This window comes from Lissotriton vulgaris, chromosome 5, assembly GCF_964263255.1.
Source record: "Lissotriton vulgaris chromosome 5, aLisVul1.2, whole genome shotgun sequence".
NCBI lineage: Eukaryota > Metazoa > Chordata > Amphibia > Caudata > Salamandridae > Lissotriton > Lissotriton vulgaris.
Genome location: NC_141693.1, coordinates 1203589992 through 1203610881, shown reverse-complemented (window position 1 = coordinate 1203610881; position 20890 = coordinate 1203589992). Strand labels below are relative to the sequence as shown.

Sequence of the window (20890 nt, the reverse complement as noted above, 5' to 3'; positions counted from 1 at the left end):
CTGTGGGCCAAACAAATAAGTTTAAAGAACTCCCATAGATTTTTCAATTCTTTTCATATTATATGCACTCAATTGGCCACACGAAGGTCAACGCATTTCGAACTGCTCAAATCTGGGGTTCTCCTCAGGGTCAGAAAGCTCAATCACATTGCTAGATCAGCCGATTCATACAACGTTTGGTTTGATTTGAAGCTTAGATTGGCTGATCTAGCAATTTGATTGAGCTTTCTGGTCCTGAGGAGAACCCTGGATTTGGGGGGTTCAAAACGCGTCAACCTTCGTGTGGCCAATTGTGTGTACATAATATGAAAAGAATTGAAAAATCTATCGGAGTTCTTTAAACTTATTTATTTGGCCTACTGTTTAATTGTATATTTTTTGATTGGATATTGTTTTGACATTGTGTAAAGTGGGTAGGGTGTAGGGCTGCTGGCATGTGTGGGCAGTAGGAGTAGTGAATGTTTGTGAAAGTATGCTAGAAAAGGTTGCATGAAATGAGTGTGAAAAGGATGTGAAGCTGGGTTGATGAATGCTCTAAAAGGAGATTTATTGTGGTGTGGTGAGAGAAAAAAAGTTTTAAATGCTATTTAATTGTGTCCATGGAATTCATACATGTGATGATGTTTATGAATGAATTCTGATTATTATGAAAACAGAGGTTTTGTGGCTACATTGTTTAATTTTAATGTGTTGCATTTGAGAGGTGAATTGCATATCAATATTGGCATTCTCTTAAGGCTAAAGGAGAGGAGTTCAAAGGTTTGCTGCCAAGATGGTAGAGACTCCTGTCTCCCCATCTGACTTTCTTTATCCTAGGAACTTTGAGCAGGTGGGCTGAGGATGAGCGTAAGGCTTGCTGAGAACAGCACCGAAGTGAGTTGGATCTGTGGCAATTCGCTCCCTTACCGTACAAGACATTATGAATGAGGCACAGGGCTTCAAATGTTATCCTATGGCATGTCCCTATTGGCATATTTAATTTATTTAGAAGTCCCTAGTAAAGTGGACTCTATGTGCCCGGATCCTGTACATGCTACAAGTGGGCCTGCAGCACTGATTGTACCCCCCACTTCAGTCGCCCTTTAAAACAAGTCACAGGCCTGCCATTGCAGAGTCTATGTCCGCAGTTTTATCTGCCATTTCAGCCTGGCAAGTTAACCCTCTTGCCAGGCCCAAACCTTCCTTTTAGTACAAATATGTCACCCTAAAGTTAGGCCCTAACAAGCCTCAAGGGTAGGGTGCAGGTTTTTTAAATGTTGGACATGTACTTTCACGTTTTACATGTCCAGGTAGTGAAAAACAGTTCAATGCGTTTTTCACTACTGAAAGGGCTATCTTTCTCACAGGTTAACATTGGGATTACCTTATTACATCTTACAAGTGTAATTTACATTTGGGACAAGATGGATATTTCGAGTTTGGGGTCTCTAGACTCACAATTCAAAATCACAACTTATGGTGAAGTCGGATTTCAAATTGTAAGTTCGAAAATGCCACTTTTAGAAAGTTGGCATTTTCCTACTTTAACCATTCTGTGCCTCTACCTGTTTCTGAATACAGATCTGGGGTGGGTGACAGATGGCTTTGTGCATTTCCTCTAGACAGTCACAAACACAGGGACCTGAGGTGTGCCATTCACATGCTGATGGCCCAGCACCAGGCTATTGGGTCTTCATGGGCTGGGTAAAAGGGAGGAGCTTACTTTTGCACTTGAATAGGGAGGTGCTTGTCCCCACACAAAATGCAGTATACCCCACTGTAGTGCGTCTGCAGTCAGGGCAAAACGGGCGAAGGCCTTGTGTGCTTCAAAGGCCTTTCTTTGAAGTCTGCCTCCAGTTCGAAGGCACAAGTACTGGACCTCTAGGACTCCCAACTCAGTCCACCCTGGTCCCCAGGAGACACTGCCAGGGAGAAAGACTGATGTGCTGCTGACAGGCTGACACCCTAATAGATTTGCTGGACTCCTGCTCCACTGCAATGTTGATGCTTTTTCTCCGTAAAGGTACTGTTTGGCTTCGAATTGGACCTGCGTCCCATCATGGTCAGCTTGACTTTAAGATTTGACTCTGCCCAGCAGGTGTTTTACTGTTTTACTATATTAAGAGTTGTCCAAATCTTTACAAATTTCCTCTTAAATTAAGCTTGCCTGCCCTGGGTCAAGCGAACAGAGGTTGCACACAGGTTTATTTAGGGTGTGTATCTGACTTACCCTGACTAGAGCCGTGGTTCCTACTTGGACAGATGCATACCTCTGCCAACTAGAGACCCCCATTTCTACACGACTCGAATAGAAAATGCTATTGATGGAGCAAGGATTCGCACGTAAAGCGACTTGCTTGCATTCAAGAACCTCACTTAATCAATAACGTTATTAACCAACCTGTTTTGTTATTAATGTCGCACTTTCACATTACACGCGGGTGTCCCAGAGACGCTTGCTTATGTGTTTTCTAATCCTAACCAAGCTTGCACACTGACTGGTCGCTGCTAAGCGGGATTTCAGTCTGCGCATGCGTCGGTCATACCCATGTGATGTGACGCACTCGTAGTTCTGGAGGGATTTTTCGCTCATGCGCATTATTGCAAACATGGCCGCTTTGTTCTTAACTCGCTCTCTGCTTGCTACCGCCGCTTTTACTCAGCTGTCTATTTCTGCATAACTCCTAACACTCTAGATATTATTAAGTAAGGGGTGCAGTGAAGCTAATCATGGTATACAGTGTATTCATTTTTTTTGTGTTTCTAATTTGTTTTCGCTTACTTTTCATGTAACACACCTTGGGGGCCTGTGAGTGTCGTGTTCTAATCTAGGACCCCGATCAATACTGTGACCTTATGCCCCATACGGTTATAATCCATTCATACCCCTACAATGGCATAAACGATCAGAGCCATATTTCAGTTATATTTCTGAAACTCGCCTCTGCAGCTCATTACAGCAGATGACACAGCAGAAGCCACTATCTTAGATTCCTAGATTACACTCCGAGTTCTTCAACAAGATAAAACTCAGCAACCTGGTAAAACCCCGCTTGCTATGTTTTGATTAGTAATAGAACTCTAATGAGCACTGAAAGGACGATCACTTCCTAGTCACATCTTTATTGACGTCTTATGTCCAAAAACGTACGTCAAACAAGGCACCTTTCAGGTATAAATATTACCAACGTTGCCTTAAGCAAGCGCGACATCGATGATAGCGATGGAGTGGTGAACACAGGAGCAGAACAGCTGTTCCTTGCAGAGCCCAGCAGATGCAAGCAGCCCACGGACGCTGCCCCTCCTCCTCCTTGATGCGCTGAGAGAGACTCTATCTTTTCTCCTGCCGAGAAAATCAAGCTCTGGCGTTTCCAGCCTACTCTTGCGAGTGACTGGGATATCGAGTCCTGGAAGGAGATACAAGACCTCCAACATTCTATTCCAGAGGTATGGTGTTGACTAAACCCTTAGAGAGAATTCTTGAAGCAAACCTTGGCAAAACCAACTTAACTAAAACTTTTACTTACTCCCTCCCAAGTATTAGGCTTAGGTCAGGTACACTGGGGTAGGCGTAGTTAGAAGCACCAGTTGAGTACGTTAGTCTAATGTATATATGAATGTTTATATTTTATTCATTTTAACCATTGTATGGCTAAGAAACCATATCAATGCTTTTACAGTATTATTTCGCAATCCTCTTTTTACTGTATTCACTTTTTATAATAACTAATCTTGCAATTGTGGCAATTCATTTCTCTTGCATGAGAAGAAAGACTGTTCAATAAATAATACCTTTTATTGAAAACGCCCGTCTCTCTATTCTTTGCATCTTGGTGAAAGTAATCTGCACAACTGACTGAGTAAAATAACTGTCTATTGTTTCACACAACTCTAGAGATTGACTCTTATTCTAAGGAGCAAAGTTGTCATTTTTATGCGGTTGTTGGAAAACTGAATCCCTTCTTGCCTGTACCAGGGAAGCTGATCACTTCCTATTCAGTCAAGAAAGTTTCCAGTGACCTCTGAGCTAGTTGGTACAAACCCAATTAAGTTTAGCATAGTCAGTAGAGACCTGGAAGACCGCACTTCTACGTCTAAACAACTGTTTATGTTATTCCAATGCGCAGGGCCTATAGGGAAAATAGGAACTACACTACATGAGCTGAGCGCCACTCCATCTTTGAAGCCCATGTCACCCTGACCACGTGATAAGGGAGAAAATGAATTGCACAGGAGTGGAATTAAGCCAGCTGGCTTCCGAAGCTTAGATGCTCCTGGGAAAGTAACCTCTGCCCCAGGAGAAGACTTCGACTTGTACCTAAAATATTACTTTTTTTGTGATTATGTTTTGTGTGCCCTATTGTTTCGGCACTCTTATGCCATGGGAACTGGAATGTATGGGGTGGGTACTGAAAAATAAATATTAATTGTGGGAACACCAAATTCTAGGTGGTGACAATAACCTAACCACCTCTCTTGTCCAATCCAAAATTGGGGATCCTGTCATTTGCAACATTTGTGGGTGGTCCACCGACCCAAAAACAGTATAACTAGTCTAGTTTTAGCTAGAGAAATTGTCCGACTTGTCTGAATAGCTGACCTGTCACCGACCCTACGAACTCTATAGGTGATTGATACAGAGAGCTGCGGAGCACTCTGTCCGTAATTTCCACAAACTCACTGGGGTGGAATAGTCTTAAGTGCTGGCGAAGCACTTTGCTGGGAGATTCGAAAACCCAATCGTGGTTATTGGCGGATTCCGTGCAGAGAGGGAGAAGCGCAGGCGTTGCATCCGAAGATGCAGGTGTTGGTCGTGCCCTTTGATGAGCCCAGTCCTGATCAAAATCCTGAGGGGTATCCTGTCCTGACTGTCCATGAGCTGTACCTGCTTGCCTTCCTGGCATCCTAAATCCTTGAGGGTCCTTGTCCTTGCTTTTTCCCAAACTGACCCGTGGCCAGGGTTAGTCCTCATTCCCGTCCTGGGTAAACATCTATCTGTGGGTGTCCGTCCATCTATTCTCTTTCCTCTCCTCCTTTAAAATAAAGCATCATTGCCTATGTTATTTTCCCTGTCTTTTCCAAAAGATTTTACATGCAAATTGTTTTATTAGTTATGTTCCATTTTCCCCTTACCTGTAGGATATTCTAGAACTGTTTACTTTTCAGTGTGAACTATTTTTTCGTTAGAATCTATGCTTTACATAGTAGATAGAATAAGGTCTGTTTAAATCACTTGTAAAAATACTAGCACTCTACTAAATAGTATGTTTTCCCATTTTTACTGTCTTAGTATAAGCCTGCAAACTGAATAGCATGTTCCCTGTTACCCTATTCCTGTAGATTGCTCGCACTCAATGGTGCTCACTCTCATTCATAGTTACATTTTAGTCCTGATTCTAGTTATTGATATTCTAATCTGTATAAACTTTATTCTCATGGCATATGAAATCTAAAATTTTACTATATAAAGTCTTGAAAACCCTTCAGGTGTCTGTGGTTATTACAAAAGTATAAATCGGTATTCAAATGTATAAGGTATTTCTGGTTAGCCTTATCTCCTACCCCTGCTAGCTCCTGATTCATCAGGAAACATAGGTACCTGTGACAAGGATTGGTAAGTCAGGTACAACTGGAAATAATAGTAAAGAAAACACAAGAATTACTGATAGTGATGTGTAAGCTCACTAGATTCACAAGAGTACAGTGCTGAACACGTTAATGGGCCCAAGTGCGTACAAATTGGTGAAATAAAGAGTCGGGCGACCTGCGCGCTCTATCAGTAATTTTCTGGTAGCAGAAAGATGGTTAGGACTAGTTAAGATAGGTAGATAAGATAGTTTCTGATGAGCTGTGAAAAATAAAATGTGCTGCTAAAATTTTATTGCTGCTAAAAATAAGTTTTTTCTCTATTATTGCTTTGAAAATGTTATAACATGTTTTGAAATTATATTTTATGAAATGCTGCTATATTACTTCATGTGATTAACAAATTGTTAGTGATTGTTTTATGTTGTCTGGAATCCCCGGGGAATAGAATAGCGGGTGGTGAGTAGAATCCATTCGGCTGTGAGGTCAGTGGCTCGAGGAAGATTAGTGCATGGTTAGGTAGAACCGGAAGCGCTAATTAGAACCTTTTTCTGAGTGAATAATTGAATAAATGACAGCAACGAGACTGCTAATAGAAACTTCGGTTGTGATATTACCTAGTAAGGGCCATACAGGGAAGGAGTAATAGAGTCATTGAAGCTTGAGTGATAGCAAAGGAGTTCACTGGTGAAACTTTTGACTTAGTATATATCCCGGAAAGAGTGGATGAGTCGAAGAAGTAGCAGGTTCTCTAATGCTTGTGTGATAAGGTAGGCAGAAGGGTCTATCCCTAGTGAATGAAAAGTAAACAGAAGTGGTTTACTTGCAATGAGAAAAAAATCTTTTTTTCTTTTTAAAAAACTCGAGCACAGTGGTGAAAGTTATACGTTGTTAACTAAATTGAGCACTTGCACTTTAAGAAAAATTCAAAGTTTCCGTTACCTTGTGAAGGAGGGAGTCGGTCGCAAAGCTGCACTGACGTCACTCCGTGCCGCGCTGGTATTGTTTGAAACAGCGGGGGTGTAATATAGCTGGCATTGTAAAGGAGGGGTGAGTGCCGAAGCGTGAGACCGCGTCTCGCGAAAAGGCCGCGCACCCATTGGTCGAGAGTATTTGCAACCTCTGTGTTGATTGGTTGCTGAGAATTGAAAGAAGCGCTAGCAGTGGAAGCACGGTTATAAACAGAATTACGCACTCGGAGCTTGAGGATAGCTAGGAGAGGTATATGTGGTATCCCGAATTTTTACCTGATCCGAAAAATCTAGGGTTTCATAAGGAACAGATGCTCAGAGGTAGACCTTACAATATGTACGGAAATAAGAGAAAAATGTCATTTGCTGACAAAATCAAGAATTATTTCAAGAAAGACAAACCCATCAGAACTAGAGAGGGTTTAATCATTCCACCACCTAATACTCCCGCATCATTTATGATGTTTGACAAAGGGTATCATACCTGTGTATGGTTAGAGAATTGGGTAAAGTATACCGAAGAAGACGGAATCCTAGCGTTTCCTCTCGATGGTACCTTTAATAGTAGAATACTGTTTAACTTGAGGACCCGAATGAATGACTTACACCCCAGACCCAGATTAAGGCAATATGAGGCTTTAGAGGAATGGGAGATTGAGGCTCTAGAGCGAGACGGACCCCGAATGGATAAGGGAGTGAGCAAATGGTATCCAAAATTGCAGCGGGAAACAAAGGAGAAAAAGATGAAGCAGTGGAGACAGAATATGATGGTCAAGGGACTATGTCCAGTATTTGGGGTAACTGAACCCGAGGGGAGAAAAAGCACAGAGAAAACCCGACACCTAATGACTATGGGTGATTCGGAAGATGAATATTTGTTTATGAAAAATCCACCGCCATATGATGAGGAATCCAGGTCTTTGAGCTCGAAAAATCCCTTCGTTATACCTCCTAGAAGGAGAAGTGCTAGTGAGACCAATACAGCAGGTAGAGACAATAGGCAAGCTGGGGGAGACAGCTGGCGGTGCGGTCCCTCCGGGTGATCTTGTAGCCCTCTGGGATGGCGATGGCGATGTCGGGAGCTGAAGAGGCGTTCATAAAGGTCTCCGTGAGGAAGGCAACGTCTGGGGCTGTGGTGTCGAGGAGGTTCCAGAGTTCGATGGCGTGTCTGTGGACGGAGCGGGTGTTGAGCAGGATGCACTTCAGGTGGTTGCTGCTGGAGTTCGGTTTGGCAGGTGCTGGTGGCGGGCAGGTCCGGACGCAGGTGAACTTGCAGGCGAGGCAGCTGAAGGGTCCGTGGGAGCGTCGTGGGGTGGCTCGGTAGCATCCTGGGATTCGGCCGGTGTTGAGTGCGATGAGGGTGGCGGCGGAGTACGTCAGGCGGGCGGGCGGGGGTCCTCGAGGGCCAGGGGTCCTGGCACTGGGCGCGGTCCAGGCGCGGACGGGCGTAGACGGGCTTACCTTTGGCGCGCCTTCGGCGCACAATCGGCGCGCCCGCTGCGCGTGACCGCTGCGCGTTCGCACGGTCGCCATATATGGCGAAGTGCGCCGGGGGGGCGGAGCAGCTGGGAGGCGGGAGCGGGGAGGGTACAGAAGGAAAAAAGGGGCGGGGTTAGCGGCGGTGGCGGGAAGCGGGGAGTGGGGAGGGATGACGAAGGGGGCTACAAAACAGGCAATACAGAAGAAATAAACAATTTACAGAAACCAGGCAATACAGAGACTAATCACAGTTCTAAAACATCAATTACAACAGGGGCAGGTCAGGCGGCCACGGACCACGCTGCTCGAAGGCAGGGGGCGTGGTCACTCGGGGGCAGCCGGGGCAGCGAGGCAGTTTAGGCGGGGAGGCACACGCAGCAGCTGGTGGCCGTGCGGCGCGGGGGTGTCCTAGAAATTATACAGGAAGTAATGAGCAGCCCTTGTAATTCACCCATAATTGGAATTAAAAAGCCTAGTGGAAAGTACAGGGTAGTGCAGGACCTGCGAAAGGTAAACCAGATTGTTGTACCTTGCTGTCCTATTGTGCCAAACCCTGCAGTGATCTTGTACCAAATTCCATGGAATGCGGAATGGTTTACCGTTATTGACTTATGTCACGCATTCTTTTCCATCCAATTGCATCCAGACAGCAAATTTCTTTTCTCATTTGAATTCGACAGTCATGTCTATGTCTGGAATCGTGTCCCCCAGGGGTACACAGAAAGTCTTTCGATTTTCAACCAGATTTTAAAAAGATGCCTTGAATCACTAATCTTGCCTAAAGAATCAGTTTTGGTCCAGTATATAGACAACCTCCTAGTGGCGTCTAAAAATCGGAACGACTGTGTTATTGATACCATTGCATTGTTGAATCATTTAGGCAAGGGAGGACATAAAGTATCACCTGACAAATTGCAGAAAAACTCAGTGAAATATCTGGGGCACCAGATAGAAAAAGGTATCCGGAGAGTCACTTCAGAAAGGATTAGAATAATCCGAGACATGGAGTTACCCAGAACCCAGAAAGAAGTCAGAATGTTCTTAGGAGTGGTAGGCTACTGTAGACAGTGGATTGTGGGATTTGCTGTTCTAGCAAAACCATTAATAAAAATGACCAAGAAAGGAGTAAAAGATCCAGTTGAATGGGATGATGAAAGAATGACAGCCTGGATAAAATTACGAAATTGTCTGTGTTCAGGTCCAACATTAGGAATGCCTGACTATTCTAAAAACTTTGACCTGTTTTGTGACACACGAGACAATTGTGCACTCTCAGTCCTAACACAAGAACATGGTCTGACCAGACGTCCGGTGGCCTATTTTTCGGCTACTTTAGATCCAGTGGCTGCTGGATTGCCTGGATGCCTGAAAGCAGTAGCTGCAACTTGCACTAGTCTAGAACAAAGTGAAAGCATTGTTATGGGACATCCTGTAACTGTATATGTTCCACATTCAGTTGTGATTCTGCTGACCAGAACCAAGACTCAGTATCTCACACCCAGTCGGCTGACTAAGTATGAGAGAATTCTTATAGGTGCAGAAAATGTGATAATTTCCCGATGTAATATACTAAATCCAGAAACCTTGTTACCAAACACCCAAAGTGCAGAAGTTGAGGGTGAAGTTGAGCATAATTGCATTGACCTAACTGAATTTAGCACTAAGCCACGTCCTGATATAAAAGAAACAGCCTTACCAGTTGAAGATCTTGTGATGTTTGTGGATGGCTCCTGTTTAAGACATGAGGATGGAGGTCTGAGTGGGTTATATGATTATACCACGACTTCAGTTACCACGCATGGCTTTACCACGCGAATTTTACCTCGCAAGTGGCTTTACCACGCTGGTATTTACAACGTTGCATTTGTCTACGAGTAGAAACGTCTTACCTGCACGTCTTTCTCCTCGAGCCCTTACTTCCATCCTCCTTTGAAACAAACGTCAAAACACGTACACCGAAATAAAAAAAGGACTGTTTTTTTGACGTATACGGCACGTCTTTGGGGGAGGCTCTTTCCTCTTTCTTTTAATTTTTTCCCCGTTTTTTTTGTTAAACTAATCTGCTTGTTTTTTTTGGGGGGGGGGAGACCCCCCCCCCCAGCCCCCCCAAGCTCCCCTCCGAGCCCCCCCCTCCCTCTACCCCCTCATGCCCACGCTGATCGACTTCAAGGAATACCACGTCTCCCCCCTAGCCCGTGGTAAAGACGTCGTGGAAGGAACCCTGCGTGGAAGGCACCCTGCGTGGTAAGTGTCACGTGGTAAACGTGAGTAGTGGTAATGCCTTCGTGGTAAATGATGTTTCCCGTCTGAGTGCTGCCTATGCGGTAGTCACTCTAGAAACGACCCTAGAAGGATCCTACTTAAGTGAAATAAAATCTGCACAAGTAGCTGAATTAATTGCATTGACAAGAGCTTGTAAACAAGGGAAAAACAAAAGAGTAACCATATATACGGATAGCCAATATGGTTACGGGGTTGTGCATGACTTCGGCCAGTTTTGGCTGCAAAGAGAATTCATGACTTCCTCAGGTACCCCTATCAGAAATGGAAAAGTGGTACAGAACCTACTGGAAGCAATCCAGTTACCCAAAGAGTTGGCGGTGGTCAAGTGTGCTGCTCACAAATCTGGCAATGACGATGTGACAGCTGGATATCGATATGCTGACCAAATAGCCCAATATTGTGCACGATACAAAATGTCACTAAAAATCTAATTGTGGGGAGGCGGAAACAGCTGCCAACTTATGGTGTTTGAGAATGTATCTACTTGGAAGGAACTGAAAGAGTTGCAACAGGCAGCTTTACCAGAAGAAAAGGAAAGATGGGAGAAAGATGGATGTCAACCGAGGGATAGGGATGGTGTCAATGCTTGTGGTGATGGTACGCCTGTGTTGCCAGACAGTATGGTTGCTCCAATGACCAGACTGATACACGGGGACTCGCACATAGGAAGGGATGCGATGGTCCGTGTTTTCCAAGAAGTATGGCACAATTCGAAGTTCAGGAACATTGCAGATGCACTTTGTCAGAGGTGTTTAACTTGTCAGCAGTTTAACCCTGGGAAAAGAACAGTAGTGTTACAAAGTAAAATTGGAAAGGCAGAAGGTCCCTTTATCAGACTGCAGGCTGACTTTATTCAATTACCCCTGTGCAAAGGATATAGGTACGTTTAGGTTATAGTCTGCCTATTCTCAAGATGGGTGGAGGCCTACCCAGCAAAGAAAAATAATGCTATTACTGTAGCCAAACTGTTACTAAGGGAACTGATACCTAGATACGGTTTTCCAGACACGATTGAATCAGACAGAGGTGGGCATTTTGCCAATGAAATATTAGATGAACTTTATAAAGCATTCAAAATTACCCCAAAACTGCACTGTGCATATCGTCCAGAGGCTTCTGGAGTAGTCGAACAGGTGAATGGCACTATAAAGTCAAGATTGGGAAAAATGTGTAACTCTACAGGATTGAACTGGATAGACGCTTTACCCCTTGTCCGGACGGGATTGAGAAGCATTCCAGACCGAAAGACAGGCCTGAGTCCCCATGAGATACTAATGGGGAGAGTGATGCGACAGGCATGGGTACCAGGACACAAACTGCTAAGTATTTCTGATGATTTGGTACTAGAATACTGAAAGCAGCTGGGTGACCAAGTGCGTTCTATCTCTCACCAGATTGGGGAGGATGCCGTCGCCTCGCCAACCACTCCAGTTCATAATCTGAAACCCGGTGATTGGGTTGTGTTAAAGAAACACACCCGGAAGAGCTGCCTTTCACCAAAGTGGGGAAAACGCAGACAAGTGATCCTTGTCACCACAACTGCAGTAAAGGTGCAGGCGTGCGCAGGTGGATCCATACCAAGCAGGTGACAGGAGAAGAAGCGACTGAGGCCGAAGGTTGTGCAGCTGAGGGGTCTCCAGATGAGGGTCCGGAACTAGCTGATATCGAACAACCGAGCACCAGTCAAGACGAATGGTTCCCAGCAGACGATCTGATTCTTGATCCAATAAGAACCAGGAAATACTCCTACCTAGAGAGAGAGTGGGATAGTGAGGACGAGACAGGAATAGACGGAGAAAATCAGGTTATCGAGAATCACATCATACCTGATAAGGAAATAGGTCAAGCAGGGTCAGAACAAGTCATCGACACTCCTCCAAAGACTCCAGAGACTGAAAAGGGACAGATAGTAATTAGGGCTGAGGTTCATGCGGAGGAAAATCAAGGGTTCGAAGTGCATGAACAAGAACAGATAGAAATAGACGAACGTGTTCAGGAAACAGAGTCTGAAACAGTCGAAAATCAAAATCAAAGTCAGCATACACCTGAACAAGGCCAGCTTAGTAACCAGGCAGAAGAAACTGAAGAAAGACCTGGAACTTGTCAGACAGGAAGGGAAAAAGATACAGTCGAAATAACAGTGCCACAACTGAACGAAAATAAAAGGGCTCGTGAGGAGAGCCAAACGACAGTGGCAGCTAAAAGACTCAAGAAAAAGAAAAGTGAACCAAGATACATAAAAAGACTGAGACTAAGATTGAAAACAGTAGCTGACAAATTGGAAGACCGAAAAAGGGCTGCCAGTGAAAAGGAGAAAACAGGAGCCCCGACAAACAGAAGAAGTACCAGAATAAAAAGGCAAAACAAAAATTATCGAAGTCCTGAATGGACTTACCTGGTGTTGGAAGAATTTGAAGATCTCGAGATAAGCGACCAAAGCGACAAAGAATCAATTGCTGATCAGGGTTCCGAAGAAGAAGACCCAACCTGAAAGTGAAACTACGTAAGCCTCTTGTGTAGAAGATACAAAGAGGGGTTGGAAAGCTTCTTTTGAGCCAAAATGTCTGATTCAAATGTGAATGGAAGACCTAGAGGAAACTGTTGTAAAACATGCTGCAAAGTATGTTTGTGTAGTGTAGCCATAGTACTGATATTGTGGATAGGGCTAACAATTACCATTCTATTTATGATAAGTAAAGATACTAACCTGTACCCTACTAAACAAGTGACGCCAGACACAGAAGTTTTACAAACTGAAGAAACACCACGAAGTGTAGAAAGACATGAGAAGACTCTTAGCCTTAGACAGACAAAAATGGACATAGATGCATCAGATGAGGGAGGACTACATTATCACAGAATCAAAAACAAAACACATTTAAATGTATTTGCAAATCTTTTAGTACACTATGTAGAAGCAATGGAAATAGAAGACTGTTATGTCTACATGAAGCTACCCACTTCACTCAAGAAACCAACAGCGGACCCCACCGACCTCAAGAATTACCGCCCCATCTCGCTCCTCCCGTTTCCAGCCAAAGTCATCGAGAAGACCGTCAACAAGCAGATGGCCGCTTTCCTCGAGACGAACGGATCCCTCGACCCCTCACAGTCCGGCTTCCGAGCCAACCACAGCACCGAGACCGCCCTCATCGCCGCCACCGACGACATCCGAGCCCTGATGGACAATGGAGAAACAGCGGCCCTCATCCTCCTAGACCTCTCCGCGGCATTCGACACGGTCTGCCACCGCACCCTAGTACGGCGCCTCAGCAACGTCGGAATCCAGGACAAGGCGCTGGAGTGGATCACCTCCTTCCTCGACGGGAGAACACAGAGAGTCCGCCTACCACCGTACAAGTCAGAGGCCACCGAAGTCATCTGCGGCGTCCCCCAAGGATCATCTCTGAGCCCCACCCTCTTCAACGTCTACATGAGCCCCCTCGCGGCCATCGTACGCAAACACAACCTCAGCATAATCTCCTACGCCGACGACACCCAGCTGATCCTCTCCCTGACCAACGACCCCGCCGCCGCCAGAGCCAACCTGCACGAAGGGATGAAAGAGGTAGCCGAGTGGATGACGACCAGCCGCCTGAAACTGAACTCGGACAAGACGGAGGTCCTCATCCTGGGCTCCTCTCCCTCCGCCTGGGACGACTCCTGGTGGCCTCCCGCCCTGGGCACCGCACCCAAACCGACAGACCATGCACGCAACCTGGGCTTCATCCTGGACTCCTCCCTCTCCATGACCAGGCAAGTCAACAACGTCTCCTCGGCATGCTTCAACATCCTACGCATGCTACGGAAGATCTTCTGGTGGATCCCCACCGAGACCAGGAAGACCGTCACCCAGGCCCTCGTCACCAGCCGACTGGACTACGGCAACGCCCTCTACGCCGGGACCACCGCCAAGCTCCAGAAGAGACTCCAGCGGATCCAGAACGCCTCAGCCAGACTCATCCTCGACATCCCACGAACCAGCCACATCTCCGGACATCTGCGAGACCTTCACTGGCTCCCCGTCAACAAAAGAATCACCTTCCGCCTCCTCACCCACGCACACAAAGCCCTACACGACCAAGGCCCGAGCTACCTCAACAGCCGAGTCAACTTCTACGCTCCCAAACGCCACCTCCGATCAGCCAACCACGCCCTCGCCGCCGTCCCCCGCATCCGAAGAGCGACTACAGGAGGAAGGTCCTTCTCCCACCTGGCCGCCAAGACCTGGAACTCCCTCCCGACCGACCTGCGCCTGACCCAAGACCACCTCTCCTTCAGGAAGAAGCTGAAGACCTGGCTGTTCGAGCAGTAGCGGCTCCCCCCCCCCCCCAGCGCCTTGAGACCCCACGGGTATGTAGCGCGCTTTATAAGTGTCACTGATTGATTGATTGATTGATAGCTGAAGGTGTGACCTATCACCATCTACCCCTAACCTATGGAATTTCCTGTAGTATATTAGCTAGCTTATTTTACAGAAGCACCTTACAGTATTACTATTCAAACTCTGACGTAATTTTTTCTGAACTTCCTATTCGGGAAACCTGAATATTGTACATACTAAAAGTGATGTGACTCGTTTTGTGGGAGAATATTTTCTGACTATAGGTGACATAGATTTAAATGAAGCACACAGAAATAATTTGACCTGTTCATTACACGAACAAGAGAAAATGTTTTTGAAAATGGCAGAAAAGAGAAGGGAGAGTTTCCAGAGAAAGGCAAATGATAAAAGACAGAAAACCCCTAAATGGGCTGAAAACATGGAAAGCACCTCAAATGGTGAAGCTAATCCTGCACTGTTGCTGGACTTCGAACGGAAAGGGAAACTCTGTCTTCATAGAGAAAAGACTAGTTATTATAACAATGTATTCATCGGTTCCAGTGAATGCGAACATAATTACAAGGTAATTGGAGTTTGGGGATTCAAAAATGGGTCAGAACCTGTGTTTCCCGGAATTTATTATATATGTGGGAACAAGGCCTATTTCAAATTGCCGGATCACTGGTATGGAAGCTGCTATTTTGGCTTTGTCTTCCCAAAAATATACCATGTGAACAACGCCGCTGGAAGCAATGAAAATACTAATGGTTTAGTACGTAGTAGACGAGAAAGTGTAGGAGAAATTATAGGTGATATCTTTAGTGCACTGATACCTGGAGTGGGAGTGGTTCTGAATACTCACCGAATTTGCAAATTGTCTACAGTAGTGGATCGGTTATCAACTGACACTGCTGCTGGTTTCCTGCTGGTCAATAGCGAATTGGTTGCGATCAGATCGATTGTTTTACAAAATCGACTTGCTCTTGATACCTTATTGGCAAAAGAGGGCGGAGTCTGTAGAATGTTGAAAGCGCAACATTGTTGCACTTACATTCCTGATAAGAGTGTTGAAATTAAGAAATATGTGAGAAACATTACTAATTTGGAAAAGGAACTCAAACCACTAGAGGTTGATAGTGCCTGGAAGAGACTAACAGATGGTCTCTCCTCTATAGGTAGTTGGTTTTCTAACATAGGTAAAAATCTCGTAAGTAAAATACTAATGCCAATAGCTGGAATAAGTTTAATTGTGTTGATAATAATAATTTACTGCAAATGCCAAAAATGCTGAAAGAAGTATACTGTGAATAAGAGAGGAGTGAAAAGAAATGTTGATGAACTGGAATTAGAAGAGCTGAGAAACCAGATTTACAAGAAAGCCAAGAATTCCCATCCTAATAAGGATGCAGAGAAGAGGCTTAACAACACGTTTGTGGAGATTGAAATGAGTGAGATTTGAAAGGAAAAGTTGGCATCTGTTTCCATTAATAGTGATGATAGTAAATATCATCAAAGAGGGGATTGATGGAGCAAGGATTCGCACGTAAAGCGACTTGCTTGCATTCAAGAACCTCACTTAATCAATAACGTTATTAACCAACCTGTTTTGTTATTAATGTCGCACTTTCACATTACACGCCGGTGTCCCAGAGACACTTGCTTATGTTTTTTCTAATCCTAACCAAGCTTGCACACTGACTGGTCGCTGCTATGCAGGATTTCAGTCTGCGCATGCGTCGGTCATACCCATGTGATGTGACGCACTCATAGTTCTGGAGGGATTTTTCGCTCATGCGCATTATTGCAAACATGGCCGCTTTGTTCTTAACACGCTCTCTGCTTGCTTTTGCTCAGCTGTCTATATCTGCATAAATCCTAATGCTCTAGATATTATTAAGTAAGGGGTGTAGTGAAGCTAATCATGGTATACAGTGTATTCATTTTTTTTGTGTTTCTAATTTATTTCCACTTACTTTTCATGTAACGCACTTTGGGGGCCTGTGAGCTGAGCGCCACTTAAACTTTGAAGCCCATGTCACCCTGACCACGTGATAAGGGAGAAAATGAATTGCGCAGGAGTGGAATTAAGCCAGCTGGCCTCCGAAGCTCAGATGCTCCTGGGAAAGTAACCTCTGCCCCAGGAGAAGACTTTGACTTGTACTTAAAATGTTACTTTTTTGTGATAATGTTTTGTCTGCCCTATTGTTTCGGCACTCTTATGCCATGGGAACTGGAATGTAAGGGGTGGGTACTGAAAAATAAATATTAATTGTGGGAACACCAAATTCTAGGTGGTGACAATGACCTAACCACCTCTCTTGTCCAATCCAAAATTGGGGATCCTGTCATTTGCAACATTTGTGGGTGGTCCACCGACCCGAAAACAGTATAACTAGTCTAGTTTTAGCTAGAGAAATTGTCCGACTTGTCTGAATAGCTGACCTGTCACCGACCCTACGAACTCTATAGGTGATTGATACAGAGAGCTGCGGAGCACTCTGTCCATAATTTCCACAAACTCACTGGGGTGGAATAGTCTTAAGTGCTGGTGAAGCACTTTGCTGGGAGATTCGAAAACACAATCGGGGTTATTGGCGGAATCAGTGCAGAGAGGGAGTAGCGCAGGCGTTGCATCCGAAGCTGCAGGTGTTGGTCGTGTCCTTTGATGAGCCCAGTCCTGATCAATATCCTGAGGGGTATCCTGTCCTGACTGTCCATGAGCTGTACCTGCTTGCCTACTGGCATCCTAAGTCCTTGAGGGTCCTTGTCCTTGCTTTTTCCCAAACTGACCCGTGGCCAGGGTTAGTCTTCATTCCCGTCCTAGGTAAATATCTATCTGTGGGTGTCCGTCCATCTATTCTCTTTCCTCTCCTCCTTTAAAATAAAGCATCATTGCCTATGGTTTTTTCCCTGTCTTTTCCAAAAGATTTTACATGCAAATTGTTTTATTAGTTATGTTCCATTTTTCCACTTACCTGTAGGATATTCTAGAACTGTTTATTATTCAGTGTGAACTATTTTTTCGTTAGAATCTATGCTTTACATAGTAGATAGAATAAGGTCTGTTTAAATCACTTGTAAAAATACTAGCACTCTACTAAATAGTATGTTTTCCCATTTTTACCTGTCTTAGTATAAGCCTGCAAACTGAATAGCACGTTCCCTGTTACCCTATTCCTGTAGATTGCTCGCACTCAATGTTGCTCACTCTCATTCATAGTTACATTTTAGTCCTGATTCTAGTTATTGATATTCTAATCTGTATAAACTTTATTCTCATGGCATATGAAATCTAAACTTTTACTATATAAAGTCTTGAAAACCCTTCAGGTGTCTGTGGTTATTACAAAAGTATAAATCGGTATTCAAATGTATAAGGTATTTCTGGTTAGCCTTATCTCCTACCCCTGCTAGCTCCTGATTTATCAGGAAACATAGGTACCTGTGACAAGGATTGGTAAGTCAGGTACAACTGGAAATAATAGTAAAGAAAACACAAGAATTACTGATAGTGATGTGTAAGCTCACCCGATTCACAAGAATACAGTGCTGAACACATTAATGGGCCCAAGTGCGTACAAATTGGTGAAATAAAGAGTCGGGAGACCGGCGCGCTCTATCACTATCATCACCTGTAGTGAGTAGTGCTATCTTGGGTTTGTAATAGTGTGTGAACATCTGTGACTTTATAGATGCGCTCCGCCATCTTGGAATCAGAGGCCAAGTGACCATGATTTCTTGATCTCCAATTAAGTTCTGTTTCCCCCAGCCTTTAAGTTCCATGTTGTCCTCCTCTCACTGGAATCTGTCAACCTCTTTCCACAGGCTCTTAGAGTTGTGCAGACCCTATCTGCCTGAAGGTCCTGACACAGAGCTGAAGAGTAACCACATTAATGAAGGTTGAAATAAGCAGATATCAAATAGCTGGCAGAAGGTGGAAGCATACCACCAAGAGGACAGCACGGCAATATCTGAATTCAGAATGGTTGGATGCATGGCTTGTTTCATCCCATTAAAAATAAAAGAGTAACAGTATTTAAATATTGATGGTAATATTACATTTGAAGACAAACACTTTATCATGCAATTTGCAGTTTTTAGAGGCTCACTATATTAATTAAAACTGCCTTGGATTCTTAAGTCTGGGCTCTCACACACCCCCTTTAAACACAAAACACTTAGAACAAATCATAGGAAATAAAAAAAAAACTTTCCTTTTGATAGAAGGTTTCATACTTCTGTTCTACCTTGCTTTCTTTCAACAACATTCTGTTATTATAACTCTAATATTGTTGATTCAGGTAAAAAACATAAATACATGGGCGTATATGAGTTATGTTGGAAGAAACATACTAAAATCCATCTACACAATTACAATAAATGCATTATTTGAACACCTTTAAAGGAAAACTATTAGGTTAGTAGTTAAAACACTGTTCACAGATAATTTATCAGAATGTATCTGGGATATCCTTTTAGACATTGTATAAATAGCAAACACCAACGTTTTAAGATCTGTAATTAGCAGAAATATAGCATGCAAAATAGACGAAAAATGTGTCCAATAATGAATGACAGAACTATAGATAATTTATGAAGTTGAACAGTAAAACACTTATCGTGACCAGATTTTTGGAGAATTAGGGTTTGCAGAAAAATGAATGATATGTATCATCAAGCCTCCGCCTCTTCCAGCCTATAGTGTATAGCTTTTAATTCTATTTTGGTACATTCAAATGCCACTTTTTGATTCTCCTCTTCCAGTCAATCATAGGTCCATCTACATCTGCTTCATCTTACACATAACAAGTTTGTCACTCATCTAATTTCAAGTAATTCACTTTACCTCACTGCAGGGTCCATTCCTACAAATAACCTAATTGTGCATCCCACTGCCTGGACATTGCTTTACATTATAATCAAGTATACAAAAGTACCATGACCATGGCATGTGATCTGTAAGAATTTGAATTTACCTTCTGGTGTGGTGCTTGTTATCTTTTCGTTTGTCGGTAATGTTGTAGCTGTTGTAGGTGTTATTAATGTAGTTGTTATTGTAGTGGGTGTTGTTGGGGTTGTTAATGTTGTGGGTGATATTGTCGATGCTGTTACTGTTGTTGTTGCTTTTAACTCTGTTGATACTGTTGACAATGATGTTGTTGTAGGAGACTTCGTTGTTCCTGATTCTGTTGGAAAGCAAACACAAATCTTTGTTCCTATAATTACATTGCAACATTAGTCAGTAAGTAAAAAGTTATTATTAATTTTCTTAAACGTGCAAATGCAAAGTGGCTTAGCGCTAAAGTGGAGAACTTGAAAAGGATCAGTCAGAAACTCTAGCGTCGCTGTTCTGCCAAGGAGGTTGGAGGGAGCTCGAGCATCGCTATTGTGACAAGGAGCTTGAGAAAAAGCGTTTCTTAACTAATTTCCCTAAGCCTTGGTAACTTCCCTCCCCTCTTTAGGCCAAAAAACAAGAAAGGGTTTGGACTTCAATCACTAAGGCTGAGACATAATTCAACAATAAACAACTGAATGCCAATACTGATATGCAATTCACCTCTCAACGGCAACACATTGAAGTGAAACAACCTTCGTGTGGCCAATTGTGTGTACATAATATGAAAAGAATTGAAAAATCTATGGGAGTTCTTTAAACTTATTTGTTTGGCCTACAGTTTAATTGTATATTTTTTGATTGGATATTGTTTTGACATTATGTAAAGTGGGCAGGGTGTAGGGCTGCTGGAATGTGTGGGGAGTCGGAGTAGTGAATGTTTGTGAAAGTATGCTAGAAAAGGTTCCATGAAATGAGTGTGAAAGTGATGTGAAGCTGGGTTGTTGAATGCTCTAAAAGGAGATTTGTTGTGGTGTGGTGAGAGAAAAAAACATTTTCATGCGATTTAATTGTGTCCATGGAATTCATACATGTGATGATGTTTATGAATGAATTCTGAATAATTTGAAAACAGAGGTTTGTGGCTACATTGTTTAATTTCCATGTGTTGCAATTGAGAGGTGAATTGCATATCAGTATTGGCATTCTCTTAAGGCCAAAGGCAAGGAGTTCCGGAGATTGCTGCCAACATGGTAGAGACTCCTGTATCCCTATCTGACTTTTTTTATCCTAGGAATTTTGAGCAGGTGGGCTGAGGATGAGCATAAGGCTTACTGAGAACAGCACTGAAGTGTGATAGATCTGTGGTAGTTCGCTCCCTTACCGTACAAGACATTATGAATTAGGCACAGGGCTTAAAATTTTATCCTATGG

General features: G+C 43.7%; 1 protein-coding gene across 1 annotated transcript in view; it reads right to left on the bottom strand.

Annotated features, from left to right (window-relative positions):
- The window catches only part of LOC147712271 (uncharacterized), a 116676-nt gene that overhangs the window by 58513 nt on the left and 37273 nt on the right, over positions 1–20890 (bottom strand). The window contains exon 9 of the mRNA XM_086919612.1: positions 19599–19808. Coding sequence (XP_086775738.1) covers positions 19599–19808 — 210 coding nt within the window. The remainder of the gene's footprint in view (positions 1–19598; positions 19809–20890) is intronic.